The sequence below is a fragment of the Aquila chrysaetos genome, chromosome Z, assembly GCF_900496995.4.
Source record: "Aquila chrysaetos chrysaetos chromosome Z, bAquChr1.4, whole genome shotgun sequence".
NCBI classification, from domain to species: Eukaryota; Metazoa; Chordata; class Aves; order Accipitriformes; family Accipitridae; genus Aquila; species Aquila chrysaetos.
This window is the reverse complement of record NC_044030.1, coordinates 52,348,682-52,367,210: the sequence shown is the minus strand read 5'-3', so window position 1 is coordinate 52,367,210 and position 18,529 is coordinate 52,348,682. Positions and strand designations below refer to the sequence as shown.

At 45.6% G+C, this 18,529-nt stretch overlaps 1 protein-coding gene across 7 annotated transcripts in view; it reads right to left on the bottom strand.

The window, feature by feature from the left end:
- Nucleotides 1–18,529, bottom strand: part of NFIB (nuclear factor I B) — a 350,785-nt gene that overhangs the window by 171,209 nt on the left and 161,047 nt on the right. For 3 of the 7 annotated variants that reach the window (XM_030005679.2, XM_030005681.2, XM_030005683.2), the window contains exons 1-2: nt 9,011–9,360; nt 2,183–2,714 (exon numbers count right to left, since the gene is read on the bottom strand). In XM_030005679.2, the coding sequence (XP_029861539.1) occupies nt 2,183–2,714; nt 9,011–9,040 (562 nt within the window). In that variant the 5' untranslated portion in view covers nt 9,041–9,360. Of the gene's footprint in view, nt 1–2,182; nt 2,715–3,112; nt 3,217–9,010; nt 9,361–16,186; nt 16,338–18,529 lie in introns of those variants that run through there. The other 4 variants (XM_030005680.2, XM_030005685.2, XM_030005682.2 and 1 more) reach the window with 4 other exon arrangements.

The window sequence follows — 18,529 nt, the reverse complement described above, 5'->3', positions numbered from 1 at the left end:
TGGAAGATTTACTGTGAAGCAGCAGGACAGACAGAAAATACATGCAGTTTACAATAAACAAAAGGGTCTACTAAGGGTGACTTGGTACATAGAAATTAGCCAGCTTCATCTTCCAGTATATTCTCAGAGTAGCATCGTGTAACTTTGAAAGTTATAATATTACAGCATGCTTCTTGTTTCTGATTAGACAAGTGTTTTAAATAAACTCATATTCTCAATCCATTTAAATCAATAAAATCAGCTATGCCCTGCAATTCCTTCTCCTACTTCAAGTTACTGGCTTCCAACAACTTAAAAGTCAACAATGTGTAAGAGTACTCTGACCCTAGCTTCTTTGGCTCAAGAGCTACTTAAACTGTTTTGCCTCTCTTTGTAGTTTTGACTTTTAGAGACAGGTAAATCCGTTCAAATTAATCAGTAAGCTATGTCTTGCAATATATGCATTCAAAATATCATTTGAATTTTTCTTCACAAAAGGAGTTTAAAGGCACAAATTATTTGTAATTAAGCTATTTTGTTTAATGCTATCAAAGAAATCTTTCTTCCTATGTTATTGGGGATCAGATTTACCAGACTCTGCAGCTACTTAAAGTCGCTGCAAAATATCTAAGTGTTGTCTACTGCTGTGGAGAGAAAAATACAAAAAATACAAGCAGGCAAAAAAAACAAAACCAAAAAATTAACCATATTTTTTCATGATGAATAATCCAAAAAATTAAACCCTATTTATACGTTCATGTAAACATAGTGCTCCATTTGCGTGACGAAATTCTAAAAGACAAATTCACTGAAAAAAAAAGGTTGTGTTGTGTATCTGTTCTTTTAAAGAATGCGTACACACCAAATGAAGACATGTGCAATTTTACTTTTTTGTTACTAACAAAATCCATTGCGTTTGTTTTTCAGTTAAATCCCGCAGTTATGTACCGGGCATCAGATAACAGCCTGCCATCTGCACTTCTGCAGGCCATTTCTGCCTACTACCAGGCCAAGTTGTGAAATGGCCCACCATCTGCAGCCAGTCAAACTTTCCCTGGTTGAGATCTGTAGCTAAAAAAGAAATGCTTTATTACTGCTGATCAGTCAGCAATACAAAGACGCCTAGAGGATGGTATAATCACCAGAAAGAACCAAAATGACCCCTCACAGAGAAAAAGCATTTTGGAAGGCTTAGAATCAGAGAAAAAAACACCTTCATCTACTTACAGCCATTTACAATTTCAGGGAACCTGCCTATAGGTATTGTTATCTGAATATGCAATATGACTAGCAGTTCTTTCCCTGATACATGATTATCAGTAGCCCTGTTTTTATTTTTGTCCTGTAAAAATAAGTTTAAGAAGCTTTTCCATAGTGTTCCTGCAATTTTCCACATTTCAATTATCTGCCAAATAAAATTAATTATACAAGTGTGATTATGAAAATATACTTTTCATGGAAAATTCTCTCAAAATATTACAACCTGGATCTTTGTTTTAAAGCACAGATAGGTAAGATGAGCTAGTGATGTAAAATACGAATAAACTGTTACATACTATATGCTGTAATTCTGACTAGGCATGGTATTTACAAAGCAGTATTTCTGTGCTAAATTTTTTTCATGTTTTATTTTATAGACATGAAAAAGCCTACAATTGCTCTTCAAAGTGATAATAGGTTCATCAATTTATGGATGAATTCTTGATTATTTGTAACTACAAAGACAATAATAAATATTTGTAGTATTTATTGTGATAGTGCAATTGCACACACCTGTATCTGTTATTAACAGTACTGGGGCAACTAAAAAAAAAAACCAACTTGAAAAACAAGAAGAAGATTTGCTGAAGTCATGACTGGAAAAAACTACACAATATAGTGCCGCTTTTCGACAAAAAAAAAAAAAAAAAAAAAAAAGGCCACTTCAGCGGAACTAAAGTACTACCTTGGTACGTCCCACTCTGTCTTGAAAGAGAGAAAGGCATGTATGTCAAACACACATGTCATTCACACAGGTCTGTAGGAATGTGTGTGTATGTAAGTATATACGTATACATGCTGATTTACATACGGATATGTACCCACATTACGTCTATAGACCACAGAATAATGTTTCACTGGAAGCCAGCCCATAGGGGAAACAGGGCTACTTGGAATCAGAGTTTGACATACTAACATAGAAACACAACAATCTGCTTCCTACCTTGCTCCTGCACGTAGTATGCCAAAAACAAATCAAGCTCCTTGACTGATACTGTTATGTGATGTGGCTGGACACAAAGTGCTGGATTTGTGCAATGTGGGGATTTCATGAGCCGCTCTCCATCCGTACTTTCCAAGGGGATGCCTTTGAACAGGATCACCATGACTAGATCCAGACGCCAGACTTTGTCAGCCTGTCGCAGGCAGTCGATTCTCCTAATCTTACCCTTCTGGTCAGGATTGGACAATACACAGCATGGGTGCTTCTTCCCAGTCACCGTGAGCACAAAATCCTCCCGGAACTCTTGGCGAATATCTTTGCGCAGCTTGGCCAGGAGCCTGGATGCCCACTTCTGTTTAATTTCAGGCTTTTCGCTAAGTAGCTCATCCTTGACTGCTCTTTCCTCATCCTTTGACATTCTTTTCTCATGTTTTTTAAAGTACTTGCGTTTTCGAGCCTGAAGGTTGAACCAAGTATAGGCAATTGCACGGACATGTGGAAGAAGTGCCTCAATGAACGGGTGAAATTCATCCTGTGGAAAGAAGTGGAGGGAAAAAAAAAGGAGAGAAGAAGAAAACTCAAAGTCAGTACGTTCTCATAATCAAAGCAGTATCAAGAAAGGTTTCTGAAAATCTTAAAGTGAAATCCAAGACGAAGAAAATAAACACTGAAAATTTAGGCAAATTTCTGCATAACATATTTTATGCAATTACTACCGCTGTCAGGCAGTAGACAAAAAGTACACAGAGAATCACATTTTCCCCATATTTCACTCTTTGAAAAAAACATGTGAAGATTTTATTTCATATGCCTCCCCTCACTTCATCCTGCAGCGCTGCAGAGACAACATCATTTAAAAGAGATGCTAACAAGATGTTTTGTTTCTAGCACTTAAATATCTGAGTGAACGGCTAACATCAAGAAAAGTACCATTGCACAAAGAGGACACTATACGGTTTTAAAAAATCTGAGCAGAAACGTTCAGAAGGCTGAGGCGAATGCCACAGTTCATTTCTCTTCTCTGTGGCACAGAAACACAAAGCATATACATGCTCAGTGTAATGCCACACAGTTCCCGCTTTTGGAGCATGCTCTCAGCAAGAGACTGCTGGTGGCACAAAGAGCATGCGCCATTAAACTTGATCCATTTTCTTATCAAACGTCCAACATTCCAGCACTGAAACAGCACCATTCCAGTGGTGGTAACTAGAGAAACCAGTATACAGTAAGGGAAAGCGGGAAAAGACACAGCGTGTCGTATACAAATCCTGAACAGAAGCTTCTGTACTTTCAGCTCTTCGGGCTTCCCTCCCACCACCCCCAAACTCTGTAAAATAAAAGTTTATGAAGTTGAGAACAAAAATTACATTTATGTTCTTCCGGCAGCTCTACTGTGTGTTTTGAAGCCCCACAGAGTCAGTTAATTTGTTAACTGATCACATGAGTGTGGCAATTATTCTAAACCCCTTAAAAATCAATCTGAGGTGTACAATGAAAAATGGCAACTTGGCACAAACTTTGCATTCTTTGTGTTTCTGCATGCTGTGGCAGAGTGACATTATGAGTGCACCGCTGGTCAAATGCTGCTTTTGTGAAATCCATGCAATTTATTTACAGTTCCAAAATATCCCTTTCTGTCATCTGGCTTCACCTGCACGTTCTTATCTTCTGCCTAGCAGCAATATGGATTACATTAACGAGGTAATGCTTAGTTGTCGTCTACAAGTACAACCTATAGCAATTAAATTAATTCATTTTGTCTGCTTAAAGTACCATCCTACACATTCATGTTAATATCTAAGTAGGCCTTTCCCAAAAACTAATGCCTCTTTTCCGTGAGCAGATCCGCTGTCTAAAACAGCGCGATCTGCTTATTAAACATTACTGCACTTCAGTTTGGAAGGGAGACCTTAGAGGAGGTATCTTTCTTCCTGTGTGCAGGCATATTTAGTTTTAAATATCATGCAGATTGCTCATCATACTGAGTTGCACGGTGCAATCAAACTAAAACTGAACCTTTTTTATACAATTATATTCAAGAATACAATTAACAAACTAATATTTTAGCTACGCTGCTAGGCAAGGAATGAATTATGTTTAATCAATAGGCTGATTAACTCCATTAGGTAAAAATGATGAAAGTATAGCTAATGGTCTCAATTATACAGAGTTCAGACTGCCATTGTAGAAGCTTCAGGCCAAGAATTGAGTATTTAAATCTTCAAATTTCAAACAAACTTCAAAATTTCCTGAATGGTAAAAAAAAACCACTAGATCCAGTTACCTCTCTTCCCTAACCGTCCACAAATCAAACAGAAAACAACAGAAAAGTTGCAAGCAGTTTAGCTATGACCATGTTACCTTCACAGAAAAAAAAAAAAAAAAGGAAAAAAAATGGAAAAAAAGAGGAGAGAGACAATATAGGAAGATAATTCAGGACATAAACGATTGCATTACAGTATGATGCCTGACAAAGAGCCACAAAGGCAATAATTAAACTGATTAGTAGTTTCCAGCAGAGATTTGAACAATTCTGATACTATACTGGCACATAAAACTAGGCCATGGAAAGAGTTAAACCACAATCTGTTCTTTGTGTGGGAAGGCAATACTGCTCTGAGTAACCACAGCCCATGATAAGACTTCCCTGTCTTCATACACTTTCTGATGCCATGCTTTTCCCCCCCCCTCAATTATAACTACTAAAGAAAGTTTATTTTTTCTTCTACAGAATTCATCTTAATCGAAATATTCAAATGAAATTTTAAAAAAAAATTAACATAAGCATAAAGACTGTGCAGTGTTAAATCCTTACAATTCATTTTAGACTGAATAAAACAGACCTACTACAGATTTTGAAAATTCTAACAGCTGGGGCTAAAGGCCGGGCAAAGGCAGGGGGCTGAAGAGCTTTGGGAGAGATGAATTTTTGCCCCGATACAATGATTTCCCCTACATCTAAACAGATTTCAGCATTTATAACTTAAAATGGCAATAAAATTAATGTGGAAATATTCTACACTACTAGAATACTAGAATAGTTTTCATTTTTAAGAAGAACACCACAAACTATTTTGGAATGGCTATGCCTTTAGGTAAGGCACATGGTGTTACCAATAATAACCTATAGCATTTTACATCTATGAAAATTTTAGAGAGAAAAATCCCACTTTTTAAATTCCAATTTGTAGTATTTGATTGTTTCTTTTTCAAAGAGTGGGCGGGAAAAAAAAAACCAACAAAAAACCCCAACTTATTAAAACTGTATTCTGGCTTTTCTTTCATACTACCATTAAGTCCTAAAGATATAAATATATGTGAAAGAGTGTGAAGAAGAAACACAGCAAATAAAATCCTGTTCTAAAGCCATATTACCAGATATCTTTGAGAGATTCATTGTGCATCTGGAGTCCTTTCAAATGAAACATTACTTGACAAGAAGAAGTGCCCATAAAAATGATCCTAAATGGAGATTCGCAATTAATCACACACGTTCTCCACTAAACCTCCTAAAAAGCCATCTACAGAATTTGATTTCCCCCCCCCCCCTTAATATTCATACAGGCAATATAGAAATATTTTTTTAATGTGGCACTCATCCATGTGCCACAGTTGCTCTTGCAATAAAGTGATTTACGGAGGTAAGATTTTCAAATGTCATATCAAATGGCTCAGGTGAACCATTGTGCACTGGCAATTTAAATTAAAATGGAACTTACTATATAATATCCATTTAGCTTGTAAATAAAGGGAAAAATACCAGTCATCTGATGGTGATAAATAGGCCAAGATTTCTTTTTGGAAAAGGTAAAGGGGAAATGCAGCGCCCTTCTCCTGTCTTCCACTTTTATAAACTTTGTATCAATTCATGCAAGTTTGAACTGAGGATCATACAATAAATATACCAGGCAGAAGTCCAGAAATTTTATACGGAAGACTTCATGTACTCAATTTCCCTGCATGAATTTTCTCTGTGCCTAATGAAACAACATATTCCAGGAGGAAAAGAAAATGACAACATATTCTGAGTTTCCTGGACCACCATAACATAAAAATAAACCACGGCAAAAATACCACAAGAGACCAAGTACTTAAAGGCATGCGGTAACTCCATCCTATCATGCCTCAGCAAGAGAGATAAATGCAGTTTATACTTATTCCAAAACAGGGGGAGACAGGCATGTAAGAAGGAGAGGAAAGGACCCCCCAAAAATTAAACTGCATTTGGTAAGTCTTCATTCTTCCTTGGAGTTATTTTACACCCATCAAACTTTTATTGAAAGAGTGATGGGTAACATTTGAACTGCCAAGGTTTGTCTTAAAGCTGTACTTTGGATTTTAGACTTGTTTCTGAAAGGTGCTTCAGTGCTGTCTCAGCACAAACTGAACTACTCCCAAGGAGCTCGGTCCAAACAGGTGTTCTGTGTTCAGAACTTTTACCAAAATATTTGCTTCTGAGCACACACTGCCACAGCCAACATGCATAGCAAGAGCCCTAGAGACAGAGAACACAATAGAGAGAACAATTTTGGCAGTCCTACTTTAACTCAGTCGCTATTCAAGATTAATCAATCTTTTGCTTTAAATAAATAAATAACACAAAGTATAAATTCTCATTGCCAGTGTAACCTCAATTTTTAATTTATGGAGAGGAAAGATGATTTTTCAAATGCCTTTACCATTCCAAAGAGGTAGAGAAAGATTCCAAATTAAAGTCGGTTCGCTGTGACTGTGTTCCATGTATGTACCACTAAATGGACCTGTCTCTGCATGGTGCATGATACAGTGTGACCGTAAAATATTATGGAGAGGTTATCAATGCACGAAAGCCAGGAATTGCTTTCTTGTACATATGGCTGTAGAAGTACAATGTTGTGTTTTTGTATACACCTGAGTGCAGTATTTTAATACAGATTTGTAAAGAATGAGGAAATCTCCTATATCTGTGAGTCCAAAAAGCAAACATATGGGGGAAAAAAGTCATTAGAGCAGGAAACAACAAAATTAACTACCCGCTGTAATAGAGGTGGTAGTGAAAATTTGTGCGTTTCAAGTGTAAAAACCGCTTTCTGAAGTTGTACCCTCAGGTTTATACTCTGGTGCAGAGGTCTTATTGCCTGTCAATAATCTCACAGGCTGGACAGCCCACACAGAATTTATTTTTACTAATTGCAGATTCCATCGTAAGTAATTATTTCTAACTGTGTACCTGTAAGCATGTGTGTATCTGTTACACAGAATGCTTCCTACATGCATTCATTTCTCTTTTGAAGAAGAAATATCTCAACAGTACTCTTTTCCAGCTTTGCTCCACTGCAGCTCACGTTTACTTGCTGAAAATATCCATATCTAAGTCAATCACACTTAGATGCCAAACAAAATATAAACAATAAAAAATGTGTCAGCCAAAAAGCTACAGGACTGTATCCAATCACTGAATAAGCCTTATCATCGTTTCCATCTTCATTCACAATTTATGAATCCTTCAGTCCTTTTGAATTACAATGCTTTCTAATTGTGGAATAGCTTAAATCGTATTTATTTATTCACCGTGCAACTGTAAGCGCCTCGTCGGCCGCTCAGTAACAGTAGTGCCGGAGACGTTACTTTCGCACATTTTCTGCTTCTTTAGCTATTTGTTGCACCAATGTGGAAACGAGCAGTTATCGCTTAATCAGTTTACATCAATCACGTCCTCCTAAGACGGACTTTCACAAAAGCTTCTGAAAACTATGCCCTGGCTTTACAGAGCGGCTTTGCTCTCCGGACAGGCGCCGCCGGCGCATCGCTCCCCGCGACCGCACGCCCGCCCGAGGACGCTCCTGGGGCGCCCGCGGAACCTCCCGAGCCTGCTCCCTAACCTCCCCCCCCCCCCCCCCCCCCCCCCCGCCCCGGTCTCAAAAACCGCATCCTGCCGCGGCGGGGACCCCCGCTCGGGCCAACTGCCGCCCCCCCCCCCCGCGCCTCCCCCCGCTCCGTCCGCTCCCCCCCCCGCGCCCTCCGCGCCGCCCTCCGCGCCCCGCTCCGCGGCCCCGCGCCCCGCAGGCCGCCCCTTCGCCCCGCTCCCTCCCGCCGTCCCGGTGACAGCCGCCGTCGGGGCTTGGAAAGCGGCTGCCAGCGGGGTTGTGAAACCCGGCTAGCTGCTTCCCCCCCCCCGCTCGGCAGGATGCGCGCCGGTCCGGGAGCGGGGCGGTTTGGCGGGGAGGGGGGGGGAAACGCCGTGCCCCGGCGCGACCGAAGAAGAAGCCGCCGCACGGCTTGGTCAGCCCCGCTCGCATCGCCCTCGCTGCTGGCAGGCTACGTGTTATTCATTAAGCATAAGACGGGAGCACCTCGCACCGGCGAGCGCTCGTTTTCTTTTTTTTTTTTTCTTCCTTTTTTTTTTTTTTTTTTTTTGTCAGAACCAGCACTTTTCCTTTCAAACCCTTTCATTAGACCCTGCGTAAAGCGGCGAGCTGAAACGGGAGCAAACCGTTCGATTCCAATCAAACCAACACTTCTCAAACCTGCTTTTTAGCGTAATTATGCTCGTTTCCATTTTGTTAACCTTTGACTTCTCATGCACCAACAATTAACAGTATTTGTCTACGGGTGACACTTTGAATGGATCTCCCCAAAACAATGGCCTGGTGCAGTTTATTCTCTACTATTCCCTCCTGCGAGAGGAGTTTGGATGTGACAAGCGGTTACAACTGCGCTTTAACCCGTTACAACTACTAGCAATGACTCATTAACAACTCACATACATATAAAAATAATAATTAAAAAAAACACGCACGAAAACAAACAAATAATTTAACAAATAAATTAAATAAAACGCGTCTATACCTGAGTGAGACAGATTGGAGAATACATCATGACTTCGCTTTGAGAACACGCTGCCCGGAGAGTCTCTAAGAAAAGCCTCAAAAAGAAATAATTTCATCTATTGATTTTACAGTCATCTGAGACTCAAGGAAGATGAAATCAATCAGGACGGGGCTCTGCCCTGGATCACCACAACTTCACAACAAACCCCAGTCCTCCTTAAATAGCCAAAGATTCAAGTTCACTCCGTGTGCTAGATTTCCCGGGGTGAAATCCAATCTACACTTTTAACCCTCTTGTAGTCGGCGGCGCAGGAGTCTTGCTTTTGCTGCTGCTGCTGCTGCTGGTTGTTTTGCAGATGAGGGGGGAAGGACTCAAGGGGGGGGGGTGGTGAGGTGGGCGGGAGGATTTTTTTTTTATTTGGCCTTTTTTTTTTTTTTCAAGAAGTTGCTGTTGGTGGGTTATTACGGCACTGTCACCACGCTCTCTAAAGTTCAAAGTCACGGCCCGAAGCGGGGAGCAGGAAAATCCCGGAGAGCGATGGCAGGCGAAACTTCGCGGGGCAGCGACCCTGCCCGCGGGCGCGAGCCGGCGCGGGAGCGCGCCCCGGGCGGGCCGCGCGCGGCCTGCGGGCTCCTCCGGCGGCCCTGGGCCCGCTCCCTTCCCTTCCCTTCCCTTCCCTTCCCTCCCTCCCTCCCTCCCTCCGCCCGCGCCCTGCGGGGAGCGGCGAGAGGCGGCTTTCCAAACGCCCGCTCCGATAGAAGTGATCCCTCTCTCGGAAACTCCGAAGGGCGAATCTGTGCCTCGCGCTCCCTCCCGCTTTGCCCCCGCCGCGTCCGCCGTCGTTCGGCGGCGGCGGCCCCCTCCACACCTCCCCCCCCACGGCTCCGAAAAAACTTGGAAGTTGAAAAATTCACCGGTTACACCCTCTGGAACCCGTTCCAGCCCTCTCCCCACATGAGGCTCAAGTATTTTTTTTTAATTATTTAATTACACAATCATCGCTTACACTCCTCCTCCTGCAAACACATTCCTTCTCCACCAGAGCCCCCTCCTCTGCCTTCCCTCTTTATTAATCACCAGCTACGCTGCAGAAGGAACTAGCGCGTTTTGCAATAATCCCTCATTTTCCCTCTCTTCTGGTGGGAGAAAGTTGCGGGGGGGGGGGGGGCGGGAAGACGGCGCGGGGGGGGGGCTGCCATCTGCAGGTTTCTTTTTTTCTTTGCCTTCTCCTCCTTTCGGGGTACGATTTTGCCAGCGGCGGCGGGGCTCAGACGCCCCCGCTCCCCTCTCGGCGGCCCCCGCCCCGCAGCCCCCTCCGCCGCTCCGCCGCTGCCCCCCCAACGCGGGGGGGGGGGGGGGGCTGCGCGGCACCGCCGGTAACTGCTGTACCCGCGCTCGCAGGCTGCTGCCGGGCGGCGGGGGGGCGCGGGGGGGTCCCGGCTCCCGGGCAGCAACAGGGCGCAGGGTCTGGTTTCATTCTCCCGGGGCAGCTTTTACCGGGGGAGCTGGGGAAGGGGCGGGGGGAAGTAGTGAACGAAACTTATTTCTGCTCCTGTGAGGGATGCGACGCAGTGCACAGCTGGGGGGGGGGGGTGCTCGGTGCCTGCGACCACCACACCCCCCCCCCCCCCGCTTCCCGCCAGCTCCCCAGCACTGCCGCTGCCGTCTGCGGGAAGGAGCGGCCGAGCGGCACCGGTGCCGCCTCCCAGTGCCGGTGCGCAGCCCCCAGCGGCGTCCTGGAGGGACCGCTGAGTTCCTCCTTGCCCAAAGTGAGAGTTTATTCACGTCAGGCATTTCACAACGACACACCAAGGAAAGTAGGCAGGTTCAAGTCAACCATGAAATGGTCACTTTTTAACCCCGTCCTGTCCTCATTAGGGAAATGCTCAAACACAGCCCATTTTCAAAGAGGGCTCTTAATGAGGGGAGCTTGCCAAGTCTACCAGCTGCAATTCCCATAAATTTACAAACCAAAAGAAGCCGGGGGACGGGTGGGGGAAGGGGAGAGCCCATACAAGACAGGTAATGTCAAAGGAAACAGCAAGAGCCCAACGAGTTATTCCTTGCAGAATCCACGCCGCGTCCCTGCAGCTCAGTTTCTGGCTGCGCTTGCCTGGTTCCCTCGGATTTGCAGGGTTCTAGCAACAGCCACGGTTTTTCTCTCTACAGACCACATTGACAAGTGACAAGTTCAGAGCATATGCTTAGGCAAGAAGAGATGAGGCAAACTCGGGGTTAACCACAATGAGCAAAATTTATTTTCATGTCTGGTGTAGAATACCCCCCAAATCCTATCATCTTTTCCTTTACCCAGGCACTGCAAAAAGCTGATAACGCCAGCTTTAAATACCGGAGTTTCCCTTTGAATAAATATTCAATTTAAGTGGAGTTAATTTACCATAAAAGACATTCCCCTTGGCACAAATGCACTGATGTCCTTGAACACACCTCTTTGAGTGCTTGAACTCTTACACAAGCCATTACCGCGGACCTGATTTAAAACCGTAATAACCCCTTTCTGTCCCCTTTCTCCCTCGCACCCCTCCACAAGGATCAGGACAAGCCCCCAACACTGCATCAGCAAGGCTGCCCCTGTGAGCTGCACAGATGTAAGAAGTCTCTCCTCTCCCAGGCTGGGCTTGCAGAAGGCCCCACTCCCTCCCAGGTCCTGGCCAAGGGACCACTTTGCACCAGAGACCCATGCACTAAAAGCAAGAACCGTCTGGCAAGGTCCTGGGAGCAAGGAGAAGCGAGCAGGAAAAAGTAAATGAAGCCAGGTAAGGGCAGACACCAAGCTGGGCACTTTCTGCAGCCCTTGCTACTGCAAGGGGGTGTGGAGTCAGGGTGAGATTGGGTTTGCATCCCCACAGGAGCCGGCTCCGGGTGGGTTTGCATCCCTACCCAGAGCAGACAAGGTGGGGCTGAGGCCAGCCAGCCCTGCAGCATGTATCCCCCAGAACAGCGCTGCCGGGGATCACAGCAAAGCCAGACCCTCCCCAGAGCCAGTCTGCTGGCCGGGATTGAGCAGGCCACTTCACGTGAAGGAATCCTGGGAGAAATAGAGCTGCCTGGCCAGCATGGCTCAAGCAGCACCTTGTCTTCTGCATGACCTAGGAGGCCAGGTGGGCATGGTGCAGGTTGCCATGGGTTTGCTTCTGGTTTGACCCACAGGCTCCCGGTGCATCAGTTAAAGCAGGATGAACTGGGCACCCAAGATGCATGTTTTGGCTCTGTTCCTCCTGGTCAATCCCAGTGGGAACCCATTCAGGAGGGAGGGTTTGTCCTGGGAGAATCCCCACACACGCACATACACACGTGTGCACATGCCTACACCCCCCATCCCCCCCCCCCCCCCGGCTCCTTCACATGAACGCAAGCTAAAGATTCTTTTCAGAACAGAGAAAGAACTCCGTTAAAATAATAAAAAAGAGCAACTCTCTACCACTTCCTTGCAGAGGAACATAAATAGGTATGTGGGAACTGGGTTAGCCTGGAGAAACATAGTATTAATGCAACAATGACAGCAGCCACAGTGGCTGGGCCCTGGCATGCAGGGAGACCTTGCGGGAAAGTCCTTCAATTGCTTTCAAGTCCTGGCTTGCATTAACTCCCCATCCCCCTAAAAACCCTTCTCTCCCACTCCCCACACTAAAAACTCTGCTACTGCTGCAAGTTCTCTGCCCTTGAAGCTCCGGGACCAGGGACAGTTGGTTTTGTCCTCGCTGCCAGAGCTATGCCAACCTCCATGCTGTATCTGGAAGTTCAGCTATCATTTCACTGTGGACAACTATAAAAATAAAGGTCACTATCTGACCTTGCTGGTGGGAGACACCAGGAGCTGTTTTCAACTCCGTGGGGTGGCATCGCCTGAGGGATCCTGCCCTCAGGCAGGATGTGATGTGAGCACTGATAACACACATCTGGGCACAGGCACACCTGGGCACACATACATGGGTGCTAGAAAACATGCAACAAAAATGCACGTTCGGGAAGAAAAGGCACCTTTCACACCAATAAGTGGCAAATACTGAAGCTGGTGTGTGAATCACCCTCCCTGAGAGCCTGCACCCTCCAGAGGGGGGGCTGTTCCCATGCCCCCCGCATGCCTCCCACCCACCTCTGGCCAGGGTAGCTGGGATGGAGGGACATTCACTGCCCACGCTGCAGGATCTGAGACAGCTCATCTCAGGAAAGAACCAGAAAGGCTTTTTGACACCATGGGCAGATGGCCTCGCTACCCACCACCCGCCCTAGCTCCCCAGAGCAGTTTTCTGCCAGTGGTGCAGATCCTGGTATGCCAGACTTGTGCTGAAAGCCTGTTTTTTCCCTCCCTCCCTCCCTCACAGACGGTGCTTACACTTTACCAGGTGCCACAAAGTGGCACTGCCCTTGGACTTCAGAGGTAATAACATTAAAAAGTGGAAGGGCCAGTTAGGCCACCCATATCCTTCCTAAAGCAGGATTTCAGCTGATGCCCTTTGCCCAGACAACTGCTCAACTGTTTCAAGTTTTGGAGCACAAGACTATTATTATGCATCAAAAATCTAAGAGAAAGGTATTGCTAATGCTGAAGCGTGCAGCCTAAGATTCTCTCAGGATGCAAGCAGGCAGTTTCACCAACTATCTAAACATACACACAGTGAACTTCTAAGAAATCAAATTTTCATGAACATTCCAGTAGTCTTTTTGTGAAAATCAGAAAAAAAAATCATTCTGGCACACTGCATTTCATCTAAAAGACTCAGTATCTGAGAACCAGCTCCAAAACTTTTACTTAAGAGGTCTGTGTGATCCAAAATACAAGCTTTACAGTGTTTTTTACACCTAGTTTAACAGCAATATCGTTTACTTCTTTTTCACCCTTTCTTAGAAAATGCCATTCACACACATGTCCGTTAGATATACAGTTACTTAGGTACATACATAATACTGAGCAGCACAAATATAGTATAGTTTATGTCAACTACATGTAACAAATAACTTAAACTATATTATATTATCATAGTGCTATCTAATGGCAATTCTATTGGTATGACGCGTCTTCATGCCTTGCAAGACTTGTACCATCATATTAAACTACAAAGTAAAGTTTCACATCTTTGGCATAATCAGAGCCTTGGTCGCTTTTCTGAGGTACAGGAGTATTGTGTGCACATACAGATAGATATGTACACATAAACATATGTATATGCACAGAAAGTTGGGTAGAAAACATTTAGGGAGCAAATATAACTAGTTTAAATAAGCAAACTGATAATAAATTGGTTTATGGGGTCTTGATACATTTCATATGCGGCTGAATCGTAAGGTATTATGATGTAAAATGCAAACAGCAATCAGTAAAACTTCTAAGTCCGTCTAGTATCATACCTATAAATATATGTATCACAATATTTACTAGCACTCTTTTTTTGTTTGTTTCCTGGTGATCAGAAGAAATGCACACTGTATATAAGCTGTGTATATGTATGTTCAGACAGAAAGTGAGCATAGATACAATCAAAAGTAAAGAAACACACTATTGACTCTATACAGAGACACACATACATATGAAGGGTGTGCACACTTGACCCTTGTCCACATATGGTTTGATGGGGACTATAATACTTGAGCTTTCCACAGCTCCCAGACCAGCAAATGAAAACATCAAACCTCAAGTGTAAAGCTGTAAACCACAACGTTTTGGGTTACACAACTGTGCAGTTTTTGTCCTCACTGCAGGTCACATTCTCAGCCTTACAAAGGCACGAAACCCTCTTACCCCAATACAGTAAATTCTTTTAAAATTCACATTGGCTGATCTTAAATGCCCTGGACATAAACAGCAATGACAGCAACAACAATAAAATCTCAGCACCATCTTTTCTGACACTTTATATCACTTGCCAGATTTTGAGAATATTGGGGGGGGGGAGAGGGGAGAAGGCGGTGTCTAGAAGCTGGATTTAAATGTCTGCTCAAATTAGAATTATAAAAATGCTTTATTTTTTCTTGTGATTCAAACTTAAAATTATAAGCATTGCAGCTCAAAACCGCTTCAGAGAATGTTATGAGTTAATCTTGTGTGTTTTGGCACCTTTTCCCTGCCAGCTACTGTACTTTAAAAAAAAAAAAAAAAAAAAAAAAAAGTTGGAGATCTTGTCTGTCCCGTCTCAAGTTCAATGGCAGCGCTTTCCAGCAGCGGGAGGAGAAGATGGCCATGTTCGCAGCCCTAATAATAATTCAGATCACGCCACATCGGCATCTTGTGTCAGAGTCGAAACTGGCTTCCCCGCCCCCTTCAACCTGAGAGCTGCCAAGTCCTCACACACTCCGCATTCAACCACAACTTAATGGATGGGATATTGTGCATTAAAATGTGGCCCAGACACACAGGCGAAGAGAGGACAAGAGGGAAAGCAGACAGACACACACACACACACACATACACACAGACACGCAAGAGAAAGGAATGAATTAAAATACACACACAGGTCCCACAACAAAACGGCAGTGAAAAAAGGCAAAAAAAAAAGGAACAAAAAGAAACCCTCTAAAGTAACTTTAAAAAACAAGCCAGAAATGCCACCCGAACACTGCATCCTGCAATATAGCGTGAAAGAGACCAGCACAAGCCTCCAGGCAATTTATCGAGCAGACCATACACAACAGCAATGCCATTTCCTCAACATTATGCACTAACACTGCAGTCCATTAACTACAAAATCCACCAAGACAGCCAGAGAGAAAATATTATACTAAAAGGTGAGTATAAAAGCAATCTCTACAGCAACAAGAAAGAGGGAAAAAGAACTGTCTGCAAGGTACAAATAAAGTAGCATTTGCATTAATCCTTTCCAGAGTTTAACTGATAGTTGCCTGCCAGAGAAGAAGGGGGAGGGGCGAAAAGTTGAAGCAGGAAATGTGCCAAGTTCAGCACTTTTGGACGCAAACTCCCATCAACTGATTCCTGGCATAAAAGTGTGACCCATATACAAAAGCTGCCAAAAAAAAGTAAAATATAAACAATCCACCACTTATATCTCATCCTGTAAAGCAGAAGTGATATCAGCATTTAAGAAGAGGGTATAACATCCACTTTGAAACCACAGAGACACAATCACAGCCTGGAGGAATTACAAGAGCCAAGCAAGTTTTAAAAAAAAAAAAAAAAATATATATATATATACAAAAATCATTTTAAGCACCACATACCATTGCAGAGTATTGCATTAAATAAACGAGATCCTGGAATCTGTAACACACACCACCAGGCCGTTGGTTTCACCTTTTCCAGGAAACAAATCTATTCTTTTCTCAAGGACTCGGTGTGTTGAGGGCTTTTTGTTGTTTGGTTGGTTTGGTTTTTTTAATTTCCAGAAGTGGCCTTCTGCCTTTTGTTTGGGGGTGGGGTGTTCGGTTTTTGTTTTGTTTGTTGTTGTTTGGCGCGGGTGGGTTTGGGGGGGGGGCGGGGGGAAGTAATATTATTTGCTCAGGCGGGCTGTTGGCTTTGTTTTGGTTTTATTCTGGGTTTTGTTGCCGGCTTTTTGCTTGACACCGAATGGGATGAAAATTCTTGGCCGGAGCGAGGGAAAAGGCGGTAAAGTCACAGCCTGCGGGCAGGCGCCGCCGCCTCCTCCTTTTCCTCCTCCTCCTCCTCCTCCTCCTCCTCCTCCCCTCTTCCCAGTCTTCCTTCCTCTTTCGAGCTGCCAGGCTGAAGAGCACGTTTCGGTGGCGGCTGACTTGAACGCGATCCAAGAAAAAAAATTTTTTCTTTTAAACTTTTCTAGGCACACGTATATATAAAATACATGTCTGCACACGTGTATATAAAATACATGTCTACACACGTACAGATGTGTACGCCGCGGCCGGGCTAGCCTCCGCGCGCCGCTGCACGCGTTCCCGCGCCCCCCCTCCCCCAGGCGCTGAGCGGCGCAGGCGGGCGACCGGCGGCGGCCCGGGCCTCCTTGCAGCCCCGGCGATGGGCTCCGCCGCCTGTCGCCTGTCGCCGCCGGTCGCCTGTCGCCGCCCCCCCTCCGGCCGGCCCGCGGCGCGGGAAGCGCGGCTCTCCGCTTCCGCCTGGCGGCTGCCGCAACGCAGCGGGGCCGCGGCCGTCGTTTGCATACTAGGAGGGCGACAGCCAATGGGGAGCGCGGGGCGGGGCGGGGCGGGGCGGGGCGGACGGCCGGCGGCGGCGCCCGCGGGTCCGGCGGGCAGGGGCGGGGCTGGGGGCGGGGCTGCGGGCCCCCCGTTGGGGGGGGGCGGTGTGAGCGCGGCGGGCGGCGGTGTTGCCGTTCCCCCGCGGGGGAGCGGCGGAGGCGGCGGCGGGTCAGCCGCGGGCCGCGTCTCGAGAACGAGGCTGCGGCGTTCCGGTTCCGTCCTCGCGTGCGCTCGTAGCGAGTGCCGCGGTCCCCCCGGGAGGGCTACGGGCGTTAACAGGGCGCGCTGCCGGCGAGGGCAGCCCCGTCCCCCCGCCCTGAACGGGGTGGCGAACGTGGGCCGGGGGAGCGGAAGCGTGAAACGGCCGGCAGCCCCCGTTCAGAACTTAAAACAAACGGCGAAATCGCGTGGTTCGGCCCTCGCAGGCCGCGCGCGCTTGGCGGGAAGGGGTCCTCGCGCGGTGTGGCGTGGAGAAGGCTCTCGCGGGCCGGTTCTGCAGTTGGGTGGCTTCGGTGCCTCCTGCGGACGCCGGCCTCCCGCTGCGCCCTGCCTGCGGGATTAGCTTCGCGCCGGAGGAACGGCTCTCGGGTCCAAACCTGAAGGCGCCGCGCAGGGGGAGGATGGGACGTCCAAGGCTTCCTGCAGGACTAAGGCACTTGCAGTGAATTATAATAAAACTGCGCGAGGCGAAAGCGTGTGAGGAGTTTTAATCAGTCAGATAACAAACACATTCCTGCCTGATAAAAATTGTTTGCCGAGTACAAACTGTAAAAGGTCTTCGTAATTGCTTGGAGACCATTGCTGGGAACGTGGGGGCCTCTCAGGAAGTCAATTTTCTTTTGTCCGATTCAAGAAAAACATTCTAAGCCGCTAAAAATACATTCTGCTCTTAAAATGAAGCACAAATTGCCATGAAATAGGGAAAAAATAAGAAACATAAGCTTTCAGGCTTAAGAACAATCACTGTGAAGTTTTTTTGTCTTTATTTTTCTGGTTCTTTCATGAAGAAATAGAACCCAGAAAAATTAAGTTACGAATTTGTCTGTTCAGTGAATGGGGCACACAATCATTCATGCCATGTGTGGCATGGATTTTGTAAACTTTGTGACAGCCAGTCAGTCAAGTGGAGAGCAGACCTTTCTCCATGCCAGAGGGATTCTGTGGGTGTTGGGTTTTAAATTTTTTAATTTTTTTTTTGTTGTTGTTATGGAATTCAAGCTTTGAGTCAGACAGTCACAGACAATTCACAATTTGTGCCGGTTGTCAATACTTACCAGAGTTTCTTACAAGAACTTTGGCAATATTTCATGATAGATTTCCAGGCTTTTTGTTGCTCCTCAGGTTTAATTTTGGTGCTGCTGTTGTGATTGCTGACAAAGATTCAAGTTCTAGTAG